The 21,724-nt window shown below is 43.3% G+C and overlaps 1 protein-coding gene across 1 annotated transcript in view; it reads left to right on the plus strand.

Moving 5' to 3' along the window:
- KCNK17 (potassium two pore domain channel subfamily K member 17) overlaps window positions 1–21,724 on the plus strand; it is a 45,781-nt gene that overhangs the window by 18,168 nt on the left and 5,889 nt on the right. The window contains exon 2 of the mRNA XM_048507056.1: window positions 4,882–4,993. Coding sequence (XP_048363013.1) covers window positions 4,882–4,993 — 112 coding nt within the window. The remainder of the gene's footprint in view (window positions 1–4,881; window positions 4,994–21,724) is intronic.

Below are 21,724 nucleotides of genomic sequence, written 5' to 3' on the forward strand. Positions count from 1 at the left end.
AGGCCACTGTATCAGCAGCCCAGGCCTTCTCCCTATTCTAGACAGTGGTCAGGCCCTCAACAGAATCATTAGCAGCCAAGATGGGAAAATCCCCAAGTGCCAACAGGAACCCATCAGGATCCGCCAGGCATATGGGGCAGACCATATTAATAAGTGCTTCACCTCTGTGGAGGGAAGAGGAAGCAGCAAGTCAGGACTCTGTCAGATTAAAAGAGGAACACCCAAGCAGATCACTGTCCATGCAATCTGAAGTATGTAAATGCAGAAGTAAATCTGTTTATATTTCATGGGATTTGAATCCTAATAAGTGTGCTTAGGGTTGCAGCTCATGGTACCAAAAGTATACAGTTTAAAAGTGAGACACAGGTCTTGGGAGGATGAGAGGAAACCATGGCAAAAATGAAATTTAGACCTTTTTTTAAGTGCCTGCATCTTATATTGTACTGGGAGAAAGCCAAAAAATAATGTACTATGATTGGTAGAATAATAGAATTTGCAAATGGATTAAAAATGAAAATAGAAGGTAGTTAATGGGCAAACAGGTTGGGCAAAATAAATGGGAGTTGACTGAAAAAAATGGGCAAAATAAATGGAAGTTGACTGTAGTTTAGATCAGCACAGCAGAGAAAAGGGAGAAGAATGGAATTAAAATAATCTAGTCAGTTTTAGTGAAGGTTTTTATATTACAGCACGCTTCCTCTTAAAGGATTTCTCACTTCCTAAAGCTGGTTTCTATAGTCAACCAACTGTAAGAGCTTCTACAGTCTGGAATTTATCTGAAAGTTGTTTTTTGGCTGCTTTCAAAAATGTCAGGTACAGTTTTTCTAATACATCAATGTACAGCACAAACATGGAGTAAAATTCCCCCTGAAATTCTTTGCTTGGCCTTCAGCTGAACTGTTTCTCCTCCTCTTCTACTGTGGGGCTGCAAGTACTGAGCTTGTCTTGAGACAATGTAGAGGATAGTAGGTTTTTCCCTGTTTGCAGGGGTGAGTAAAAAAGTACCAGACCCTGGACCTCAGTAATGTTTCTACTTTTGTAACCCATTGGGCTCCTGTTCCCCTAAGAGAAGGTAAAGGGAACTATGGCAGGAGTAGGTTATTATGCCAACAGAGCTCTTAGAAGAATTTTGGGACAATACAGTTCCTTCTAGTATTTGATGTGCCTCTTGTGAACATTCTTGTTGCACTTTGTAATAAAGTCCTTTCCCACAAGCTGAACTTACCACATTTTGAAGGCACTTTCAATCTGATTGTTTTCTATAATATTTGTTCACACTCCTCTCCACAAATGCGGTTTCCTGACCACCATTTTTGTTGCTGTTTTCTGCACATGTGCTTTAGCAATGCTAATTCTAAAAAATGCCCCTCCCCCCAAAAAGAAAGAAAACACACAAAATGACAACAATTAAGAGGGGGGGAGCAATGACATGAAGGATGGGAAAAAATGTGGACCAAGTGCCAAAGGGAAGGTTGGAGGGCATAGGGAGGGTAGATAATGGCCAGGCTTTTTGGCAAGAAATAAAAGATCATATCAATATGATTGCTCTGTAAAGGAAGCTAACTTGGAAATGTTGCAAAGAAAAACATTGTGGCAAAAGTGCTTTCAAAAACAACAAAGCAAAAGGTTTTGGAAATGTTTCTAGAACCAAATGCAGAAAACGTGCGGAAGTCAATGGAAAATCGATGCATTAATTGGTTGGAAATGTTGTAAGCGACTTGTATGGAAAGGGGCATTCCTGTAGATTTTCCTGAAATAAAGCATCATTCTAACTTTAGATGTGGTGGCATTGTTAAGATGTTATCTATAGTGTCTTTCACCAATAACCTAAAAAGGAAGGAAAGATATGAGAACAGATTATTCAGAAGAGTGTGTGGTGAAATGAGAACTTGTTTGCATTTTACTATAAATGTTCCACAGGTAACAGAAACATACATTTTGGTAGGAGAGGAACAGGCTGACAGTGAGTGTACACTGAATTCACAGAGTAATTGCCAGAGGCGTAGCTAGGGGAAATGGAGCCTGTTGCAAAATCTGAGTTTTGCACCGCCACCCCCCTCTGGGCGGCAACTGTGATGCTGGAATCCACCCCCAAACAGCATCACTTTCAGTGATGTTTAAACTAGGGAGCCCAGATTCTCCTTTTAAATCCACCTTAAAGGAAGAATCTGAGGTCCCCAGTTAAAACAACATTGCTTTATTTTTCTTTGAAAATATTTCCGCACCTAAATCATAAAATTAGTACATTTCCATTACAGTAAGTAGGGAGAAAGGATCCATCATTGAAAAGCTCTATGACATGATGTAGACAAGCCCTCAGGAACCAAAGATAGTCCGGACACAGTTCTTAGCAGATTCAGTCGTTTAATAAGTACACAGAGCCTGGAACCAAGACAAGGCTAGAAACAGAAACAATGACCTGCAAACTGAGCCACAGTGTTGATGCCACAAGCTAGGTCAGCTGCCACCTTTCTGTTATAGCCAGTGCAATAACCTCTTGCAGCTGGGTTACTTTAGTTTGGATTTTGCAAAGACTTTGCATCCAATTCAGCTTGCCCCATTGCTGCTAACCTGCTGCTGCATCTCCTTTGCTGTAAACTAGCACGCAGTCTCCTCCTGTGTTGTTTCTGGGGCTCTGGAGACAGAGTGGGTGACGGAGCTGGCAGGGTCCCCTCTGGCTTAGTATCAAAAGGCTGAAGAGTGTTGGCGCTCTGCCTTACTGGGGACCAGCGGGGCCCCCAATTCCGTCCCACCTGTACCATTCCCATGTGTTCTTTGTCCCGTCCTCAGCCCCAGTGTCCTGGGGCTGTCCTAACTTGGTCTGGCTCTGGAGCCACAGGATTGCAGAGGCACAAGCTAGCCCTAGCACCTGTCACCTCCTTGGCTCCCCTCTTCCGTGGGCGGCTGACCCAGACCTGGCCCTTCCCTCTGTGCTGAGCCCCTGGGTCCCTGCAGCCGCCCTTCATAGTTTGCTTGCCTCCATGTTGCCTCCTCAACCACTCTTTCTTCCTCCTTCCTTCCTCCTCCCTCTCTCCCTGTGTTCCTTGCTCTGTTCTCTGTTTCTCCTCTTCTTTTCCTCCCTCCTCCTTCTTCCCTCACCTCCCTTCTACCTTCACCACCCCCTTGTGTCTTCTCTCCTCCCCCTTATATCCCTTCCCCTCTTCCCCATGCCCCCTTACCCATCTGACCCAGCAGCTGCAAGCCATCGCCCAGGCTCTCCCTGGCCACCGTGCATCCCTGGTAAGTGGAGGGGGTCGGGCGATGGTCGCTGGGCTCTGCACCAAGGCTGTCCGGGGTGGGGCTTGTCTCTCAGGCCTGCTCATGGCCCCTTCCCAGCCCCAGACATGCAGGAACTACTGACTGCTCAGGCTTTGCGTTTACAGGTAGTTCCTCTCTATCTGAGTCTTCCTCCCTGGGGTCTCCAGCCAGACCAGGCTGAGCCATAACCCCACATCCTTACCTCCAGTATTCTATTGTGGTCCTGGAAAAACATTTTCCTGGGGTCATGGGACCTGCACAGACAAATATCCATGCTGCAATGGAAGGCTGCAATAGGGAAGGGAAAGGGAGTGAAATTGGTCTGTGCAGTTCTGATTTTCAGTTCATGGTTTTCCTATTTTTAAAAAACTTTCATCACTGATTCTGATTAATTCATGGTACTACTTTTGAGGAATTAAACAGAAGTCTCCCTCTTCCTTTACTATATGACTTTATTGAGAGCTATGGGTGACTTGGTGACATATTTGTATAGACTAAATGGGTATGCCTGCTATTTTCTTTTGCCTCCTGTGATTTTGCTGTAGCCTGTGTTCACCTTACATGACATTATTAGTAATTTCTACCACTTGGACAAATTTGGCACAGTTTTTAAATGTGTATTATGAACTCACATTAGCATCAAAGCAAGAGAGTACATGAGAAAAAGAGTCTTCAATATCCCTAACTTTAGATAGTAAACGTTCAGGGAAGCTAAAGGATCACCCACCATAGAAAACAGTGGCTGAACATGTGGTGGTGCCTTAAATAAAACTGAATTCTGCATAGATTCCTATTTACACAAATTTAGGCTCAAAGAAGATGATAAAGCTTCAGGGTACACAGGTGAATGACAAGTTATGATATAGTCTGGTATGACTGATGTCCCATTAGTCTATTGATTTTGGTATACAATACAGGTGAAGAATTTTGTTCTAAGCATCAACTTTTGCTGGTCTTGTTACTGACACGTTTTCAGAAGGAAAACTGGATTGTAACAAGTGCTGCGGGTTTTTTAAATGTTTGGCCAAAGGAGATTGAGAATAGGTCCTTTTACCTTTTAGCAGGAATGTGGTATTTTTCTGGATTCAACTGTATAGTTCTCACTGAAGCCCCTGAAATGCATTTTATATTTTATAGTTAAGTTGCTCCAATCTGCAGATAATATATCCATGAATTGAGGCCACTCTGACACAGAACGGTATCAGTATCAGTTTTTCTTATGATGAAAGATCAGTAAAAACGCAAAACAGATGGTTCTACAAACTTAGACAACTCCCCCCTTTCTGGTTTGCAGATAAATCTTCTTTCTTTCTTTTTTAAAGGGAGACTTACGGTACTAAAATACCAGAAATCGAGAACAGTTCACTACACAAGTGCAGAGAACCATTCTCAGAGGCAGGTAAGGGAAAGGAGGAGATGACAGATTGGGGGACACTAGGACATGAGGAAGACACAGACATCCACATAAACCATTGCTGCTGCCAGCCCAAGTGATTTGCACTTGCAAGGTAGAGAAAGGTTCAAGTTAAAAGGGTCTGTGTGCCAGCTGGAAAGAGAATGTTGGCTAAGTCACTTCCTTCTGAGCAGGAAGTCTCACCCATCTTCTTTGTCATCTGTTTGCAGCGTATCATCCAGGCCTACAAGAATGGACTTATCCTTAAAGGAAATGCAAGCCTGGGGAGATGGGACTTTGTTGGCTCCTTCTTCTTCTCTGTTTCCGCGGTAACTACCATTGGTAGGAATTCTTTTGTTGTCCTTTTCAGAAAATCCTGTAAATAAATCCTAGAATCATAACCTTTCTACCTCCTTTCTGGTTCTTCAAGCAGCAATGTTAGCATAATGTCTGGAGAAATCTCTGGTGTCTTCCCTCTACTTTGTTTTACAGTTCTATAAAAACACCACGTTGGTTTGAAAAGCTGTAAGGCCCCAGGTCCTGATGCAATAATACCAGAAATACTTAAATCCTCACCCGAGTGGTGGGCTACAACTCTGGCTTCCTTATTTACCCATGTAAATAACACGGGCCGCATCCCAAAGATGTGGCTGGCATCTATAGTTGTCCCAATCTACAAAAAGGGTGATATTACTAATCCTTCAAACTATCGTCCTATAAGCCTATTATCTGTAATTGGCAAACTATATGCAAAACTACTCCTTAGGAGAGTGGAAGATTGGGTCATAATAAGGGCAGAAGGGCTGAGGTAACCGGAGCAAATTGGATTCACTAAAAAATAAAATCCAACACTGGATCATGCTAACAGTTTTAGCACCACTTAGCTAACAAAAAAGTGATAACTCATAAGCCAACCATGAAACTGTTTGCAGCCTTCCTGGATTTAAAAGGGGCATTTGACTCCATATCTAGAGCCCTACTGGTGGAGAAAATTGACGGCGTTACACATGGACCCCAGACTACTGTTTCTTATAAAACAGCTACATCGCTTGCACTAATAGCTGCAGAATATTTCAGAGCACATAACAAAAGCGACCGCTCACAGAAAAAAGCCATCATCACAACCTGTAGAGGGTCGAAACGAAGGCTGTACATTCGGCCCCACTTTGTTCAATATATTCCTTTAGCATCTAGTGCCCAACCCTCCGGCAGGAAGGCCAATGGGCATGTTCCCAAACTAAGCACTAAACATTACGCGTCTGCGAATTGCTGTATGCTGACGTATTAACCGTTCTTCTTTCCCACACTCAAAGTTGACTTCTAACTTTCGTCTCTTAAATTGCTGTGCTGAATATCATTGTAAAGGAGGAACGAACTGGTAATTAACTTGTATGAAAAAACCGAAATAATGGGTCTTCGCGTAGAAGACCCCTAGTCATACATACATGATCTTCATCAATGAAACAAGGAACCCATAGAACAAGTTGGTCAACCAGTTCAAATATTTACAGGCATAACTCTTACTAGCAACCTTAATTGGGCGGTACATAGAAATTAGCACTTTTCGCGCAATCTAACAACAGTGCCCTAGCAATTCAGCCGTTTCTTTTTTTCACTGTGGGCCACCAGTATATACTCATCCGCGTGAAGGTGTTCAATGCTTTAAATGCGGCTCTCAGCTCCTCTATGGAGCACCTATTTGGATCGGACTATAAAACAAAATATAAACACAGCCCAGTCCCGCTTTCTTCCACAAAATTATGGTTTACTCAAATTGTAAGCTTCATATGCAGCCCTATAAGTTTTTTTACAGAACTTCGGGCCAAATATCATGTGCCACGATGGCCTGGCGCGAGAACTTTGTCAGATACTGGCTACGTATCCACTATTTGGTGCAGGATCACTCCAGTTTGTTACACCTCATGCTTCCTCGACTATGCAAATTCTAGGTGGCTGCTTGAAACTAGTTGAGGGAAAAATCAACACTCTTGGCTTTTTTCATTAGAGTCGTTAGTCCCTCTTTCCTATCAAGGACCAGCTTATTATAGCTAGCTTGAAAATCTAAGCTATTGCCAGGAACAAGAGTATCGGGATATGATAACAGCCAAGCTTGAGGGAAAACGTGTTCCCCTGACCTGCTTTATTCCAATTGAAACAAGGACACATGGCCACCATTATTTACAGTGGATCACCAAGCCCTAAATTTCAAGAAAGAGCTTTAACACTGGCTACGGATTCAATCCTAATGGCCTTCTATGCTGCCTCTAATGGCAGATATCAAACAAATTGATAAACAGAGGGAGGCTATGTCCATGCAATATGGGTCAGGTGGAGACACTTCGATCATATCCCTCTTTCATTGTGTAAGGTTTGCAAAAATCAGAATGTCTGACAATCTGCACTTATCCCATTTCTCTGTATAACAATCTAACTGATGCTCTTAAGATACCTATGCTTTTGAACAACATGGATCCCACAGTGTGTGAGAATGTAGCAAAATTTCTGCTAACAATAATAGACGTAAGTCTAGATGAATGTACTCAAATCCAATGTCTATGTATTATGACCACATATAGCCAGCAGTAATTTTTCTAGCTTCTGTCAGTATCCGATGTCGTTTAAGTGAGTTAACTTAGCTGAAGGAATGTCCTATAGTTACAGAAGGACCATGTATATATTTTAGTATTTAGTATTTTAGTACCAGTGTCTATAATTGTGAGCAATAATGGGCAAATTTTCTATGCTGATTTTGTATGTTTATTTTATGCCAATAAAGGCTTGTGACTGTGAAAACACCACGTTAATCTGCTTAATAGCCAAAAAGTGACATTATCGCTATCCAGCTAGGTATTTCTAAATCCTGTAACAGAGTAGGTTTCATCTTTCTGTGGTAAGTAAATTTTTTCCATTGAGGGTAGGGAAGATTCAGGAGCACCAGATCTCCACTGTGATAACTAAATCATTGTAATGTGCCCCTGGTCTATAGTTTTCATGCACACTGAAGGCATTGTGTGTTTCCCAGCCTCATGGATAACTTGGTGCAGGTTTTTTAAATAGAGCATCACTGTTAATTTTTTGTGCAGCTATATTTTCCCAACTAGTGGTGAATGCAGGAGGAAGCTGGTAGAATAAGATGGAATAACATTTTTTTAATTCCCCCAGCAGAGAGCTAATCTGCTGTAAAATGGATTGGGATTCTTCCACTGGAATAAAGAATCTGTCCTACCTGGTATCTGTGTTTTCCCATGTTCGATATTGCTTCCCTGTAATACATTTTCCCAAACAAGTGAGCAGGCATCTTCACTGCAACTGTGAGGCAACCCACTTAATATTTCCTTTCTGTATCTCTCCTTTCATCAGTCTTAAAATATGAGACTGTATAATTTTTGGTGATGCTGCTGGGATTCCCCATGTTTGTCAGCAACATCATGGCCTACATCAGGAAATTCTAAGCTATTTTCAAACCATAATTTGGGATTATATGCCTTCCAAATATTGGGAGAAAGAGGAACAATCAGTATTATTACATTTGTACCTCAGTTTCATTAAGATATTGGTGCACACATGCATACTAGGCCTGAGTTATTGGATTACTTCAGGTGTCAGCACTGTTTGATTTTTAGTTGGCTTGTATAAGGGAATAGGGCCTTTGCAGGTGTGTCTCTAATATAACGTAAAATAAGATAGGGGTGTCTCTAATATGATGCAAGATAATGCAGTGAACTTACATAGTGAGGGATTTTATGTAGTGGGGGATTTTCCTGGCAACACGGCCAGTGCTCCTGTTGAGGCCCTAGTCTCTCTTTGGAATGATGCAATCAGGAGGGCCATTGACAGGATCGCTCCTGAGCATTCTCACCCAACTGGTAGAGCTCGTTGGGCCCCGTGGTATACTGGGGATCTGAGGGCGATGAAGCTGGACAGCGGCAGCTTGAGTGCAAGAATCAGAAATTGCACTGTGGATCTGACTGGACATTGGTGAGAGCCCATTATCGATACAGCTTACTACTAGTCCCCTGGACCTTTGTCCATCCTGGTTGATAAAAGCTAATCGTGGGGAGGGGAGGGGAGGGGAGCTGTCCTAGTGGGATCAGGGGGTGGTAAATACCTCTTTGATAGAAGGGGTAATGACTGCGCTTCTGAAAGAGGCAGTAGTTGGACCTTTGGACATATATTGTTGTTGCCCAGTTTCCTAGTGCAAGTGGCCACTCAGGCTATAGAAAACTTTGCTTGGGCTTTGAATGAGCTATCTTGTGGTTATTTTCAGAGATGAGCACAATTTTTTTTTACTCGGTAAATTTTAGATTCAGATTTTTAAAATCTGGACATTCTTGGTAATGCCTAATATAGCTGTTGGCTTTATTCAACTTTTTACTAATATTTTTTTTGCAGGGGAGTTTAAAACCTGAACTTGAAATTTACCAGTTTCTGCAGCTTAATCCATGGGAGGGAGAACTTCAACTGAATGCTGAGCTTGATGCACTGAGCTGAGCATTCGGTTCTTTTCCACCGCCACTATTTTCTAAGTCCATGAGGACTTGAAAAGCAATGGTGGCAGTGAGAACTTGCTTGGCCATGCCCCCCTCAGTTCTCTTTCCTCCCACCGCCATAGATGTTTCCCAGGTCCACGGAGACTTGGGAAACACCAGTGTGGGGAAGCGTGAGAATGCTGGAGTCCAGCATTCAGTTGAAGTTCTTTCTCCCCCTACCACCATTTCCTAAGTCCCCATAAGCCTGGGAAGTGCTGGCAGGGAAAGCTTCAACTGACCTGGGAAATGGCAGTGGGAAGAACTTCACTGACTGCTGGACTTCAGTTGAAGCTTTCCTTCTGCCACCATTGTTTCCCCAGTCCCCATGGACCTGGGAAATGGCAGCAAGGGTAGAAGAATGGAGACTTGAGCTCCAACTGAAAAAGTTGAATCCTGTTTGTTTTTTTGGCCCCAGGGCTGTTTGGGTCTGACAAATACCCAGGGGTTTTTTTGGTAAATGGAAAATCTGAAAAAATGCCACTATGGCATTTGGTTATTGTTTTATTGAATTTACCACCCCAAGTTATTTTTAATATTCTGTTGAGTTTCTCTCTTTATTTTGAATCTGATCACCTTTCCTTTATTAACAATATCTCCATTGACCAGAGGTTTTGAACCAAAAATGCAATACAGTCAAGACACCAATCACATCAAAATATTTACAAAACAATAAAAAGTACCATTAAAAATATGAGACCTGATTGTGAAGGCAAGGAATCACGAGAGATAAAACTGGTACCTCCTGTATACCCAAGGGCAAAGAATGTTCCCTAAATCTTCTCTTTTTTCTGATCTTCATTGCTGGTTAAAATTACTATATATGTGTATAACTTTCTGGGAATTTTCTTCTATTGTCCCACCCTGTTCCTCTTTAAATTAATGTTTAGGGAACTGAGAGGACCCCCCCCCCCTCCTTTTAGTCTCAGAAACCTCTTAGCATCTTGCTTATTTCCTCAAAGCCACTTCATCTACCCCTTTCTCTTCTTCCAATATCACAACCCAACTGGAAGAAAAACAGGGATATTGCCAAATTTCACCAATCTACTATTTCAATTTGAAAATCTATCTTTCTAACATGGACTCCCCTACTTGGGGTAAAAATTGCAGTCATCTTTTTTTCTCTCTCTCCCATTATACAAACAAAAAGATGATAGAATTATTACCTTTAAAGCTAACATCTATTTTGTGTCAATTGCATACAAATGATATAAATAAAGCAAATGGGAGTCATCTCAGCAAGGCAGGACAATATCAGGAACACGCAGTGACAACACACAAAAATAGGCAAGACTTAACAGTGTATGTATCAATCCCTGAAAGAAATCTGTATTCAAAGAAAGTGTGTGAGGAAATAACTGTATGAGGAAGAGGCAGTAGTGGCCCACATATAATTGGAGCCCCTCATTTTAAACATCTGGCACAGCCCTAGATATAAACAAAAGGTCTTGAGGCTGCCAAATATATCCTGAGCGGCTTCTCTTGTTTTGTTTCACAGTGTGAACATAATCTATGTGGATGTGACTGTTGGCCTGTAAGCCAGAGTAAACATCTGGAAGCAACTTCTATTTCTGCTCCCAAGTAGTGCAACAATTCTGGATGTGGCATATCCGCATACAATTTTAGATGTACAGATGTAAAAGGAGAAGCCTCTGTCTTGCCTTTTCTAACTGGACTCTAGCTCAGCCACAAGATGGCAGTACAACATCAATATGTGACTGGCTTTTTACAGGCATTTGTATCACCCTACCAAATAGTGTTAATTTCAGGAGCAAAATCACCCAATGAGAATTTGCATGTAGATTGACTTGAGACAAAGTACCATATTAAGAGCACTGATGAAATCCAGAATAAAGTAGTGGTTTGGGAGACTATTTTCTGCAGCCTACTAAAAGCTGTCCTTTTCTTCTTACACGTACAACTGCCTTCAGTTGTCTACTTACTTTACAACTCAATCACCCAATTTTAATTGCTTCATAGTTGTGATTTCTGTGAGCAGTTATCCCAGTATTTATAGTGCCCTCTTAAGCAGAGATACAACCCTGTAAGTCCATTGAAGTCAGTGATCTTAGAATGATATCATTGTTCTTAGAATGGCACAATTGGGGACCCACAAAACTTGTGGGTGGAATCCTATCTCTCCCCCTATTGCTGCTGCTGCTGATTCCAAGCCTAGCAAGGCTCCAAGCTTCTACTGGAATTTTGCTGTGGCTACCCCCTACTCCAGCTTCACACCTCAGTCACTTCTGCTGCGGCGGCCAATTCAGGGCACAGTGAGGCTCTGCGCCACTGCTGGAAGCCCGATATGGTTTCTGTCACCCCAGCTTCCTCTCCCCCACCCCATCACTGCTGCTGCTGCTGAATCTGGGACTCTGCAGCTTCTCTGCTACTCCCTGCAACCCCAGGCCCATCAAGGCTACCAGTGACATCCTCATCTGAACAGTAAGATCATTGTGCATGGATAGACAGTACTGTGGTTTTTTTAAAAAAAATCGGGGATTTAAACTCGCAATAATTCTTTTTAAAATTTCAGATTTTTCTGCAAACTGAGGGGGTCCCCCAAGTCTGCAGAAAAACCTGTTGGGATCAGTCTGCCCCCCTCTGTGGATTTAATTATCTGCAAGGAGGGAGCAGAATTGGGAATCAGATATGTAGATTAATAGAATCCTACTTAGTACACTCTCCTGTACTGAACTGAGCAGCACTTCAAAAGCAGCAGGGATTTTGAAGAGAACCCATTTGGAAAGTGAACAGTGTTTCCCCACATGAGCAGTTTTTAGAAAATAGGGGAAGGACTATGTTCCCTACCTTCTCCTGTTTCACAGCCCTAATTCTGATACATCTCTGGGTTACCACACTGGGGAGTAAGAATGGAATTGCAGAACCCAAAAATTGACTAAAACAAAAACTAAATCTTTGCCCACTTCTTGTTCCAGACATCTGCTTGGATAAGCTGAGTGTCACTGGCTGAAGTTCTCAACCCTTCTGTCTGGGGGCAGCAGGAATAGAATTAAATATGTTTAGCCTGAAAAGGAGTTCCCCAGCCAGAGTACCTTTTTCTCAAACTCTAGTCATTTTGTATGTTGTGCCCATAGTTTGCTTGTCTTTTTAAACCAGTGGTTCTCAACCTGGGGGTCGCGACCCCTTTGGGGGATGAATGACCATTTCACAGGGGTCGCCAGGCTAGAATACATTTCTCAGATGCGTTTTAAATTTTTTGTTTTTTTCGCGTTTTGGCCTGCAGGGGGCACGATCCTAGCCGTATTGGCACCAAAATTTCAGGGTATCATCAGGAGACTTTCTTGATGACACCCCCCAAGTTTGGTGCAGTTTGGTTCAGGGCGGGCAAAGTTATGGACCCTCAAAATGGGTGCTCCATCCCCCATTCTTTCCAATGGGAGCTAAGGAGATGGGAGCTACCCCTTTGAAGGTCCATAACTTTGCCCCCCCTGAATCAAACTTCACCAAACTTGGGAAGTATCATCAGGGCAGCCTCCTGATGATACCTGGAAATGTTGGTGTCACTGGATTAATGCTTGCACCCCTGACAGGCACCCCCAAATTTGCCCAAGATTCTTAGTTCTGCATTGAGTTTGTTGCATTGCTGTCAATGGGGAAATTCTGGGAGTGTCTGTGGAGGGCACATTTCTGAAGGCACAGTCACAAAACTTTCAGGGTATCTTCAGGAGAGTCTCTTGATGACACCAACCAGGTTTGGGGGACTTTGCTTCAGGGGGTTCAACGCTATGGGTAGGTTGCTTGGTCACACACTGTTGCCAGCTTAGGTCACCTAACCTTCAAGCACCTCTGGAGATGCCAGCCACAGGTGCAGGCCAAACAGTAGGAACAACCAACTGCTGCAAGTGTTGTGTGTGTTTTCTGGGCTGTGTGGCCATGGTCTGGTAGGTCCTGCTACTGTAGTTTGGCCTGCACCTGTGGATCCTAATGATTTTTTCACTTGGTCACCCCAAAATCACCACCACATCATAGCTGGCATCTTCAGAGGTGTATCACAGAGAGAAGTCTGTTATACATTGTGTCTTTTGGGAACGAAGGCTTCATGCCTACAATTGTTACAATGGTGGAACCCAGCAGGCTTCATGTGGAGGAGCGGTGAAACACACAAACCAGTATTTTTAAAACTAGTGACACCAAAATTTCAGGGTATCATCAGGAGACTGTCCTGATAATACCCCCCCCCCCCCAAGTTTGGTGAAGTTTGGTTCAGGGGGGCTTCCGAGGACAGGCTGGCTAAGACTAGTCACTAGTCACTTTTTCCTCGCCTCCCCATCCATCTCTCCACCTCCAAACTCGTCTTCCACACAACCCGTCCCCTGCCTTCTGTCCTTCCCACTTTTAAACTTTCCCATCTGTTTCAAGGCCTCCCACCAATCCCCACGGCTTGCCTCTGACCCTGCCTTTTTGCAGTCAGCCTCAGGCTCCAGGGGGTGAATGCCGGGACATTTAAACTGTGCCCTGCCCCACACTTGGGGTTGTGTCGCTGCTGCACTGCAGGTGTGGGGTCAGCAAGGCATCCTGGCTCCTCCCACCTTGCTGTTGGGGGGCATCGCCATTTCTGCTGGCTATTCTGGCCTCTCCTGAACTTTTGAGCTTTCCCTGGCATCTGGGCACACTCCCACCTCTTGGCTCTTCCTCACCGGTGAGTTGGGGTGGTTCTCATCCCCCTCCCATTGCGAGGTTGGGTCTGCCTGGCCCCGAACAGGGGGCTTGTGATTTTTATATCATCTTTCTCCCCCCCTTCTCTTCCCCTCTCTCTATCTTATCTCTCTTTCTCTCCTTACTTGCCCACCTATCTATCTCTCTTTATCTCCCTCCCTCCCTCTCTATGTCTCTATCTATCTTTATCTCCCTCCCTGCCTCTCCCTCCCTCCCTCTATCCCCCCTCTTTCATTTCCATGGCCCCTCTGGATTTGTTAGATCTCCCCCACCCCCATACACACAAACTTGTTTATGTCTGATTCCATAGTGAAAAAGCTGCTGGGTTTCCCACAAGTCAGAGTGGAAAACAGAAAGGAAACATCCAGTGGGTGAGGGAAGAGCCTCTATCCTGTTGAGATACATAGAAATAGCTGGGGCAAGGTGATGAAGAGGGGTGGGTGGGGATGGAAGGCTCCTTTTGCCCAAATGCCACATAGACCCCTATCCTTGGACCATGCAGGCTTGTATAATATCAATATTTTGTTCATCATTACAAAAGCACCTTTGGTGTATAAAGGAGTGGATGTTTTTGTTTGGATTTGGGGCCAATCTCACTGCCTTGACTTAATTAGATCTGTGGTGGTGCTCAAAACAGAATCCCTTCCTGAAATATAGTCCATGTTTTTCCATGAGTTACTTTCCTATTCATATCTTTGCAACAAGGCTGAAGGGAGGGGGGCAGCTGCTCCAAACACAAGGAAGAGGTCAAGGCTAAGGGGGCTGCTGCTTGGGGCCCCTGCCTAGCCAGGTCCCAGTGCAGCAGGCATTTCACTGGCCCTGTTTTTGAAAGGAGGTGGACGGAAGAGAAGAGAAGGAGATCCTGGTTTCCTTTTTAGAATTAATTCATTTCATGCTGGGTCTTCTTTTCCTGATGCTATCTGCTTTTCCTAGTATTATTGTCTTTCTCGTCTTTTCCACTGAGTCTTATCTTTTCATGATATGGCCAAAGTCAATAGCTTCAGCTTAGTCGTTCTTAGCTGCTAGAAAGGATTCAGATTTGATTTGATCGTTGTGTGCATTATGTGCAGCCAAGTATCTTCCAGTTTATGTCAACCCTATGAATTAACCACCTCCAAAACATCCTGTCATTAACAGCTCCACTTGCGTCTTGCAAATCGGTGTGTGTGTGCAAGGCTTCCTTGATGAAGTTAATCTGTCTTGTGTTGGGTCTTCCTCTTTGCCTTAGGGGCCCGCCAGAGGCCTTCTCTCTCCCCCCACCCATCCCAAAAGGCAAGCTGGGTGATTGAGGGTTCAGCAGAGGCCTTCCATCTCCCCCACCCACCCCAAAGGCCAGCTGGGCCCACGGGGACCCGGCAGAGGCCTACCCACCCACCCCTTGCTATTTCCCACACCCCTTGCCACCCTCTGCCACTCCTAGCCATCTGCAGCAGAATTTCCTGGGCAGAGTATCACCCTATTTTGGGAAAATGTGTCTGTCTGGGAGTGCCTGAAGAGCAGAAATGAACAGTGGTAAACAAAATTATGATATTTTATTGTGTAAAGTTAAACATTCACTTTACATATATATTACTATTCAGCTGTGGTCAGGACACAAACATGGGGCCACGAGAGTGCATTTTACCGGGAGGTGGGGTATCTGGCCTGGGCTGCAAGTATATCATTTTAAAATTTCTAAAACAACACAGGACTTTTGTCCATGGTTCATTGGATGAATGGCATGGAGTCAGGCTGAATTGCAAGCTTGTATTGGACCCTGAGAAATGATTGTAATATTACAGTGCAGTGGGGGCCAGTTTCTCTGGATCTCAGTAGAATTTATACTCAAATGCATTATTACTAATATGAAAATTGTTGATATTGTATTTTATATGACAAATTACAGTTATGAAGTAGCAATGAAAATAATTTTATGGTTGGGGGTCACCACGACATGAGGAACTGTATTAAAGGGTCCCGGCATTAGGAAGGTTGAGAACCACTGTTTTAAACTGACGTATTTCTATATAGTGAAATACGATATGCTAATATGTTATGTTTATTCATAAGTGGCAGGAACAACCTAACTGTATTCTCTTAGGCTGCATATCTCCAAGCACAGTTCTTCCCTTGTAGAAGGCATTCTGAGTTGAGGGAAGCACTTCCCATCCCTAGTGGAAAGGTGGCAGTTGTCTTCATGAAGAGACCCTCTGCAGGCCTGTGATTGAAGAGCTACTTCTGTTTCAAGCAAAGACGTTTCAATAGTTGTCCTTAGTGCTGTGTCCATGGAACAAAGCATTCCAGGTCCGCAAAGAATATTTATTTCTATAATATTCAGATCAGGAACTATGGTCATAAACTGGAAGGGTGCAGTTGTACCCTTTGCTTTGCATTTATTTGCAAGGAATGTGAATTCTGATGTATATCCCTGTTGACATGTGCATTGCATTCCACTGAAAGCCATGCAGTGTGGATAAAAGAGTAGCTGCAGTAGACTACTGAGCAGTTGAATTACACCAGCAGCTCCTAAGCCCAGACATGTGGATCCCCAGAATTGGATTGAGGAGTTACTAGAAAGGAAGAAAAGTTTATTCTGAGAGCACGAGAGTTGCTGGCCTAAGAATCAAACGGTAAGATTGTGTGCTTGTATTTAGTTATTATATCCCATGCTCCTACTGAATAGACACTCATTGACAGATACAGGTGAAAGGCAAAAAAAGAAAAATAAATGAAAAGTCTTTAGGATTCTGCAGATTTAGAATCCAGTACGGTGAGTGTGAATGATCTCTCTAACACCCACACGTACTTCATGTAGTACACCATAATTCTGTTTTCAGGTCTATTTAAACTTTTCATAATCTCACTGTATATTCCTCTTCTCAACTTTGTGATTATGGCTTGCTGCTCAAATAAGTAATGATGCACCTGCCTAAGCCAGTATTAAGTATCTCCAATTTTCAACAGAGAGTAGAAGTAATAAACTAGTGGTGGCTATGGATAGAGTTACATACCAGGTCATCATGACCTATTGAAGATTCCAGGTTTGCTGCAAAAAATCTTCTAATTCATACTATACAGGGCAATGCAAGACTTCTGTGGTCCATTCTGTGCCTAAGGATAATTGGGGGGTTTTCCCCAGAAGGGGCAATGGCTTAGTGGCAAAGCACATACTTTGCATGCAGAAGGCCTTGCAGCTCAGCTTAACTTATCCGAGGAATCTGGTATTGGGAAAGACCATTCTGTGCCTAAGAGCTGCCAATGAGCCAGACTAGACAGTACTAATGAATTAGCTTGGCCAGTTCTCCCACTCAACACTGTCACACGAGCTCGATAATACATGCTCAAACCACTTGCAGTGCACTTTGCAAATGGATTTTATTGTGTGAAATGGGAAAATCCACTTGCAAATGATAGCTAAAGTTCATTGAAAGTGGTTAAATGTGCATTATTCAGCATGTGCATGTGAAATTCAGCTTGTTATTACTTGTCACTTCCACCTACCGTGTTTCCCCGAAAATATGACAGTGTCTTATATTAATTTTTGCTCCCAAAGATGCGCTATGTCTTATTTTCAGGGGATGTCTCATTTTTCTGTGTTCTGTTCGTCGGGCATGCTTCCAAACAAAAACTTTGCTATGTCTTACTTTCAGAGGATGCCTTATATTTCGCACTTCAGCAAAACCTCTACTACGTCTTATTTTCAGGAGATGTCTTATATTCGGGGAAACAGGGTATCTGAACTGTAGAAAGATTTAATTTTCTGGCTAGAAATACCTTCTGCTCCATCCTTGATCTATAAAGCAGGATTCCTGGCTAACTGTTCTCTACAGGAGTCTGACTCAGTAGTTCCAGAGCTGCTGCTCTTATCCATGGAGGAGCAAAAACTCTCAGGGCAGATAGGTTCCCTAAATATGAATCACCAATCACAAAATAATATTGTTTCAGATGATTTATTTGACATGTGACACAACTCTCCCAAAACATTTTGCCTAAGATGATTTCCTGATAAAATGCAAGATGCAGTAAAATTGCAAACAGTGAAAACAGTATTCAGAAAATCTAATGGAGCCTGTATTATGCCAGTTTTGTACCATCTTCATTGGCTGCTGATCAAGTTCCAGATAATATTCAAAGTGTTTGTGTTAACATTTAAAGCTGAGCACAGTCTTGGACCTACATACTTGCAGGACCGCCACTCCCCGTATTGCCCCATTAGGCCCCTCTGCTCGTCAGAGGGGAACCTACTGGAGATCCCTGGCCCAAAGGAGGTTCAGCTGGCCTCTATGAATCCCAGGGCCTTTTCAGCCATGGCCCCTACCTGGTGGAATAAGTTCCCCAATTAGATCAGGACCCCACGGAACTTGAATGAATTCCTCAGGGCCTGTAAGACGGAGATTTTCCACCAGGCATTTCCATCTGGCCAGTCGGCCTGACTACTATCATTATTGGCCTCCAGTGGGCGTTATGGGGGGGGGGGGTGTAGATAAATTTGCCATCTGAATTGCTCTTACTGTTTTTACTGTCATGATGCTTTTTTATCATGGTTGATTTTGTTATTATTTGCCACCCTGATCCCTTATGGGGAGGATGGGTATAAATATGAAATAAATAAATAAAAATAGAATGAATAGAATGAATGAATGAATGAATAAATAGAATAGAATAGAATAGAATAAAAGCGACAGCATAAATAGGAATACAGTCTACAACAGTGTAAAACAAGAAATGGTATGAAACAGCTCCCCCCCCCCCGTAAATACTGTGTGCAGCTCTTTGCTTTTGTAGCTGACATATCAAAACACTGCTTCATCCTTCAGAATTCAGGTAATTGAAAAAATCTGGCATGTTTGTCACTAGAACGGCTAATCTGTGTTTGAAGAGGTAGTTGATATGTCATCAGGGTAAACTGATCTGTGCTGTGGAATCTTGTGGGTATCTCCTTCATACCAGTTTTGTACTCACTGGTGTTTCTTTTCATGTTTTTATATTTTAATGGACAGCGGTTGTTTTTATGCAGTCCTCTTTTAGAACAACTTCTGTTTGTGGAGTGTGGTTTGATGTCCAAATGGATGTTTTTAGTACATTGCTTGCCACCTTCTCCCCCTCTGCTAACAAATGTTAAGGCCAATATAAATGAAGTTGGATCAAAGCAAACCATACTTGTGGTTTAGCAGTGCAGACCTTCAAGAGTTCAACTCTCCCCACTCTTCAGAAAATGCTAGTGTTACAAACTCCAGGAGAATCTTAGAATTTGTTTGCTCTTTTATGCTTAAAAACCCCTTTCTGCACATAAAATGCAGCATTTGTGTAGCAAGGATAACACATGGAGCAATGTGCTACCATTCACAGACTATCAAGGGCAAACCAAACATGATGTGGGAGATTCAAGATGGATTTCCTGACATCTTTTCTTCACTTGAAAACAGCTGAGTTGCTTTACTTTCAGTTATTATTGTGCTGGCTAGGGACTGCCATGGACACAGAGCTTCTCTTTTCTTTTGTAATCTCTTTTTACCAAAGGTTATTGCTTTGAAGCGCCCATGAGGCACAGTCAGTTAAGAGCAAGCATTTCCATGAGGTAAGTCAAGTGGTATACTGACTTCTACCATGAATTTGCAAACTTCTAATAAGTCATTGCCAACTTCATGTTGAATTAAGTGAAGTTGCATGGAATGCAATGCACATTTAAAAGTGGAGCATGGGGCATGCAGAAAAAAGCAAGCATGCATAACCCTGAATAAAGGATCCTCCTGTGATCTGGAGTGTCTTCTTCATAGCATTTGACAGATGCTGATGCTTCTTTGCATCTGAACAAGCAAATGCATTGCTAGAGAAGTATTTGGTGCACGACCAATAGAAGAAGAGTAAAAATATCTGAGAAAACCATTTTGTTTTTCATCCCCCCCCCCCAAAAAGGTATTTCTATTAGAGAGTGTGGAAAAGTATAAGAGCTATTCTGTTACCCTTAGTAGGATGACTGATGTTACTATGTGCTGCATTGGAAGGGCTTGGCCTGGTTGGAAATGTGACTGGAAGGGGGTAGTTGGATGGGGGTAGGACTTGGCATTTAGGGGATGTCACGAGCTAGAGATCTGTAGGAAATTTACACATTTTATGCTTCAACATGATTATTCAGAAGTAAGTCCTAATAATTTTACTGGAATTTATTTTCAAGTATATGTGGCTTAGAATTGCAGCCTTAGTTAACAGTCCGGAATTCTGTTGCCTGACCATGTTGGTGCTAAACCTATAGCTAACAAAGTCCTCCACACTATATGAAAACATTTTCCTTTGCACCTTCCTTTAATCCCACATGATAATTGAATATCCAAGGGGGAATGGTTTCTTGGTTGTTGTTTTTTTAATTTTCTTCAGCTTTTTCTGCTGATAGAGGGCCAGTCGGCCACTTCCCCCGTTGTCTTGGCACAGTGTCTGGAAGCTGTGGCTGGTAGTTGAGAAAGACTAATTTGAAGCTTAATCCATCTAAAACAGAGGCTCTGTGGCTGGGTCAACTGAAGCCAGTGGAGGGTTTCCAACTGCCATGTTTAAACAGAGTGACTTTAACATCTGCCTTGTTGTCAAGAGTCTGAGTGTGACTGTGGAGTCCTTGTCTATGGAGTCCCAGGTGTACATATGGCCAGAGTGGCCTTTTTCCATCTTGACCAGTTATGCACAAAGTGTCTACTGCACTATGGCGGTGAATGCTCATTGAGGCAAGATTTCCTCGAGCCCCACTTTCACCTTCCGTTCTTGCCCAGCCAGTAAGACCACTTCTAGCACAATTTTAATTTGCCTTGCCACCAGAGCAGGACAGATTTGCCAGTAAGCATAGCTTTGCCTGGACATCTTCCCTCCACCCAAGGCCAGCCTTTCCACTCCCTCACACTGCCATCCACATCTTCCCCCCACCCCACCCTTTTCCCATGTTGCCGGCTCCTTCAGATCTAGAAAGGAAGCTCACTCACATGGGCATAGCCAAAACACACAGACCTCTATATTCTCATACTGATATATCAAGATGTTGATATAATAATAAGAGAGAGTGCTTGGAAATAACAAGCCTCTCTGTCCTCCAGCAGTAGCAGGTTTTGTGTATGTGTGTGTGTGTGCGCACATGCGCGCGCAGGGAGGGGGAAGAATATCAGCTCTAGCACATGGTTGCCTTCTTTAGCAGCATATAGTCCAGGGAATTGCTTTGCCTCTTTCATTTGTGGGGGGATTATCTTTGGAGCAGTAATATCAATATAAGTACAACTCAAAGGGCTGAGCCAGCAATCTTGACTACCAGGTGTAATGAGATCTGTGCCTTTAAGAATTAGTTTATGAGTGGAGTTAAGGGAACCAGGCCCAGGGGAGTTCTCTGCAAAAAAAGCTCTATGACAAGGAGTGAGTGCCTCCTGACATGTAAGCAGAGAAACATGTGGAGGCCACACTACGGGTCCACTGCAGAGAGAAGAGCTCAGAGGTAAGTGTTCCATGCATAATGGGCCCTTGAGACTGATCCAGGAGTTAAATTAGTCCAGAACACAGCAGCGAGACTCCTCAGGACAAACGTGAGAGAGCATATCACACCTATATTAAGCCAGCTGCAGTGGTTGCCAGTAGAATTCCGAATCATGTTCAAAGTTTTGGTTTTGATCTTTAAGGCCTTGAGTGGTCTGGGGCCCTTGTATCTTTGAAATCACATCTTCCCATATTGCCCACAGAGGATGCTTTGGTACTCCACTAATAACCTTTTGGTGGTCGCTGGCCCCAAAGACATCCAGTTGGTTTGAACTAGAGCCATGACCTTTTTGGGCCTGGCTCCAGCCTGGTGGACATCAGTTCTGTAGGGCCTGCAAAACAGATGCTCCACTGGGCCTTTGGTTGAGGCCACCCATGACTCTGTTCT

The sequence above is a fragment of the Sphaerodactylus townsendi genome, linkage group LG01, assembly GCF_021028975.2.
Source record: "Sphaerodactylus townsendi isolate TG3544 linkage group LG01, MPM_Stown_v2.3, whole genome shotgun sequence".
In the NCBI taxonomy this organism is placed as follows: domain Eukaryota; kingdom Metazoa; phylum Chordata; class Lepidosauria; order Squamata; family Sphaerodactylidae; genus Sphaerodactylus; species Sphaerodactylus townsendi.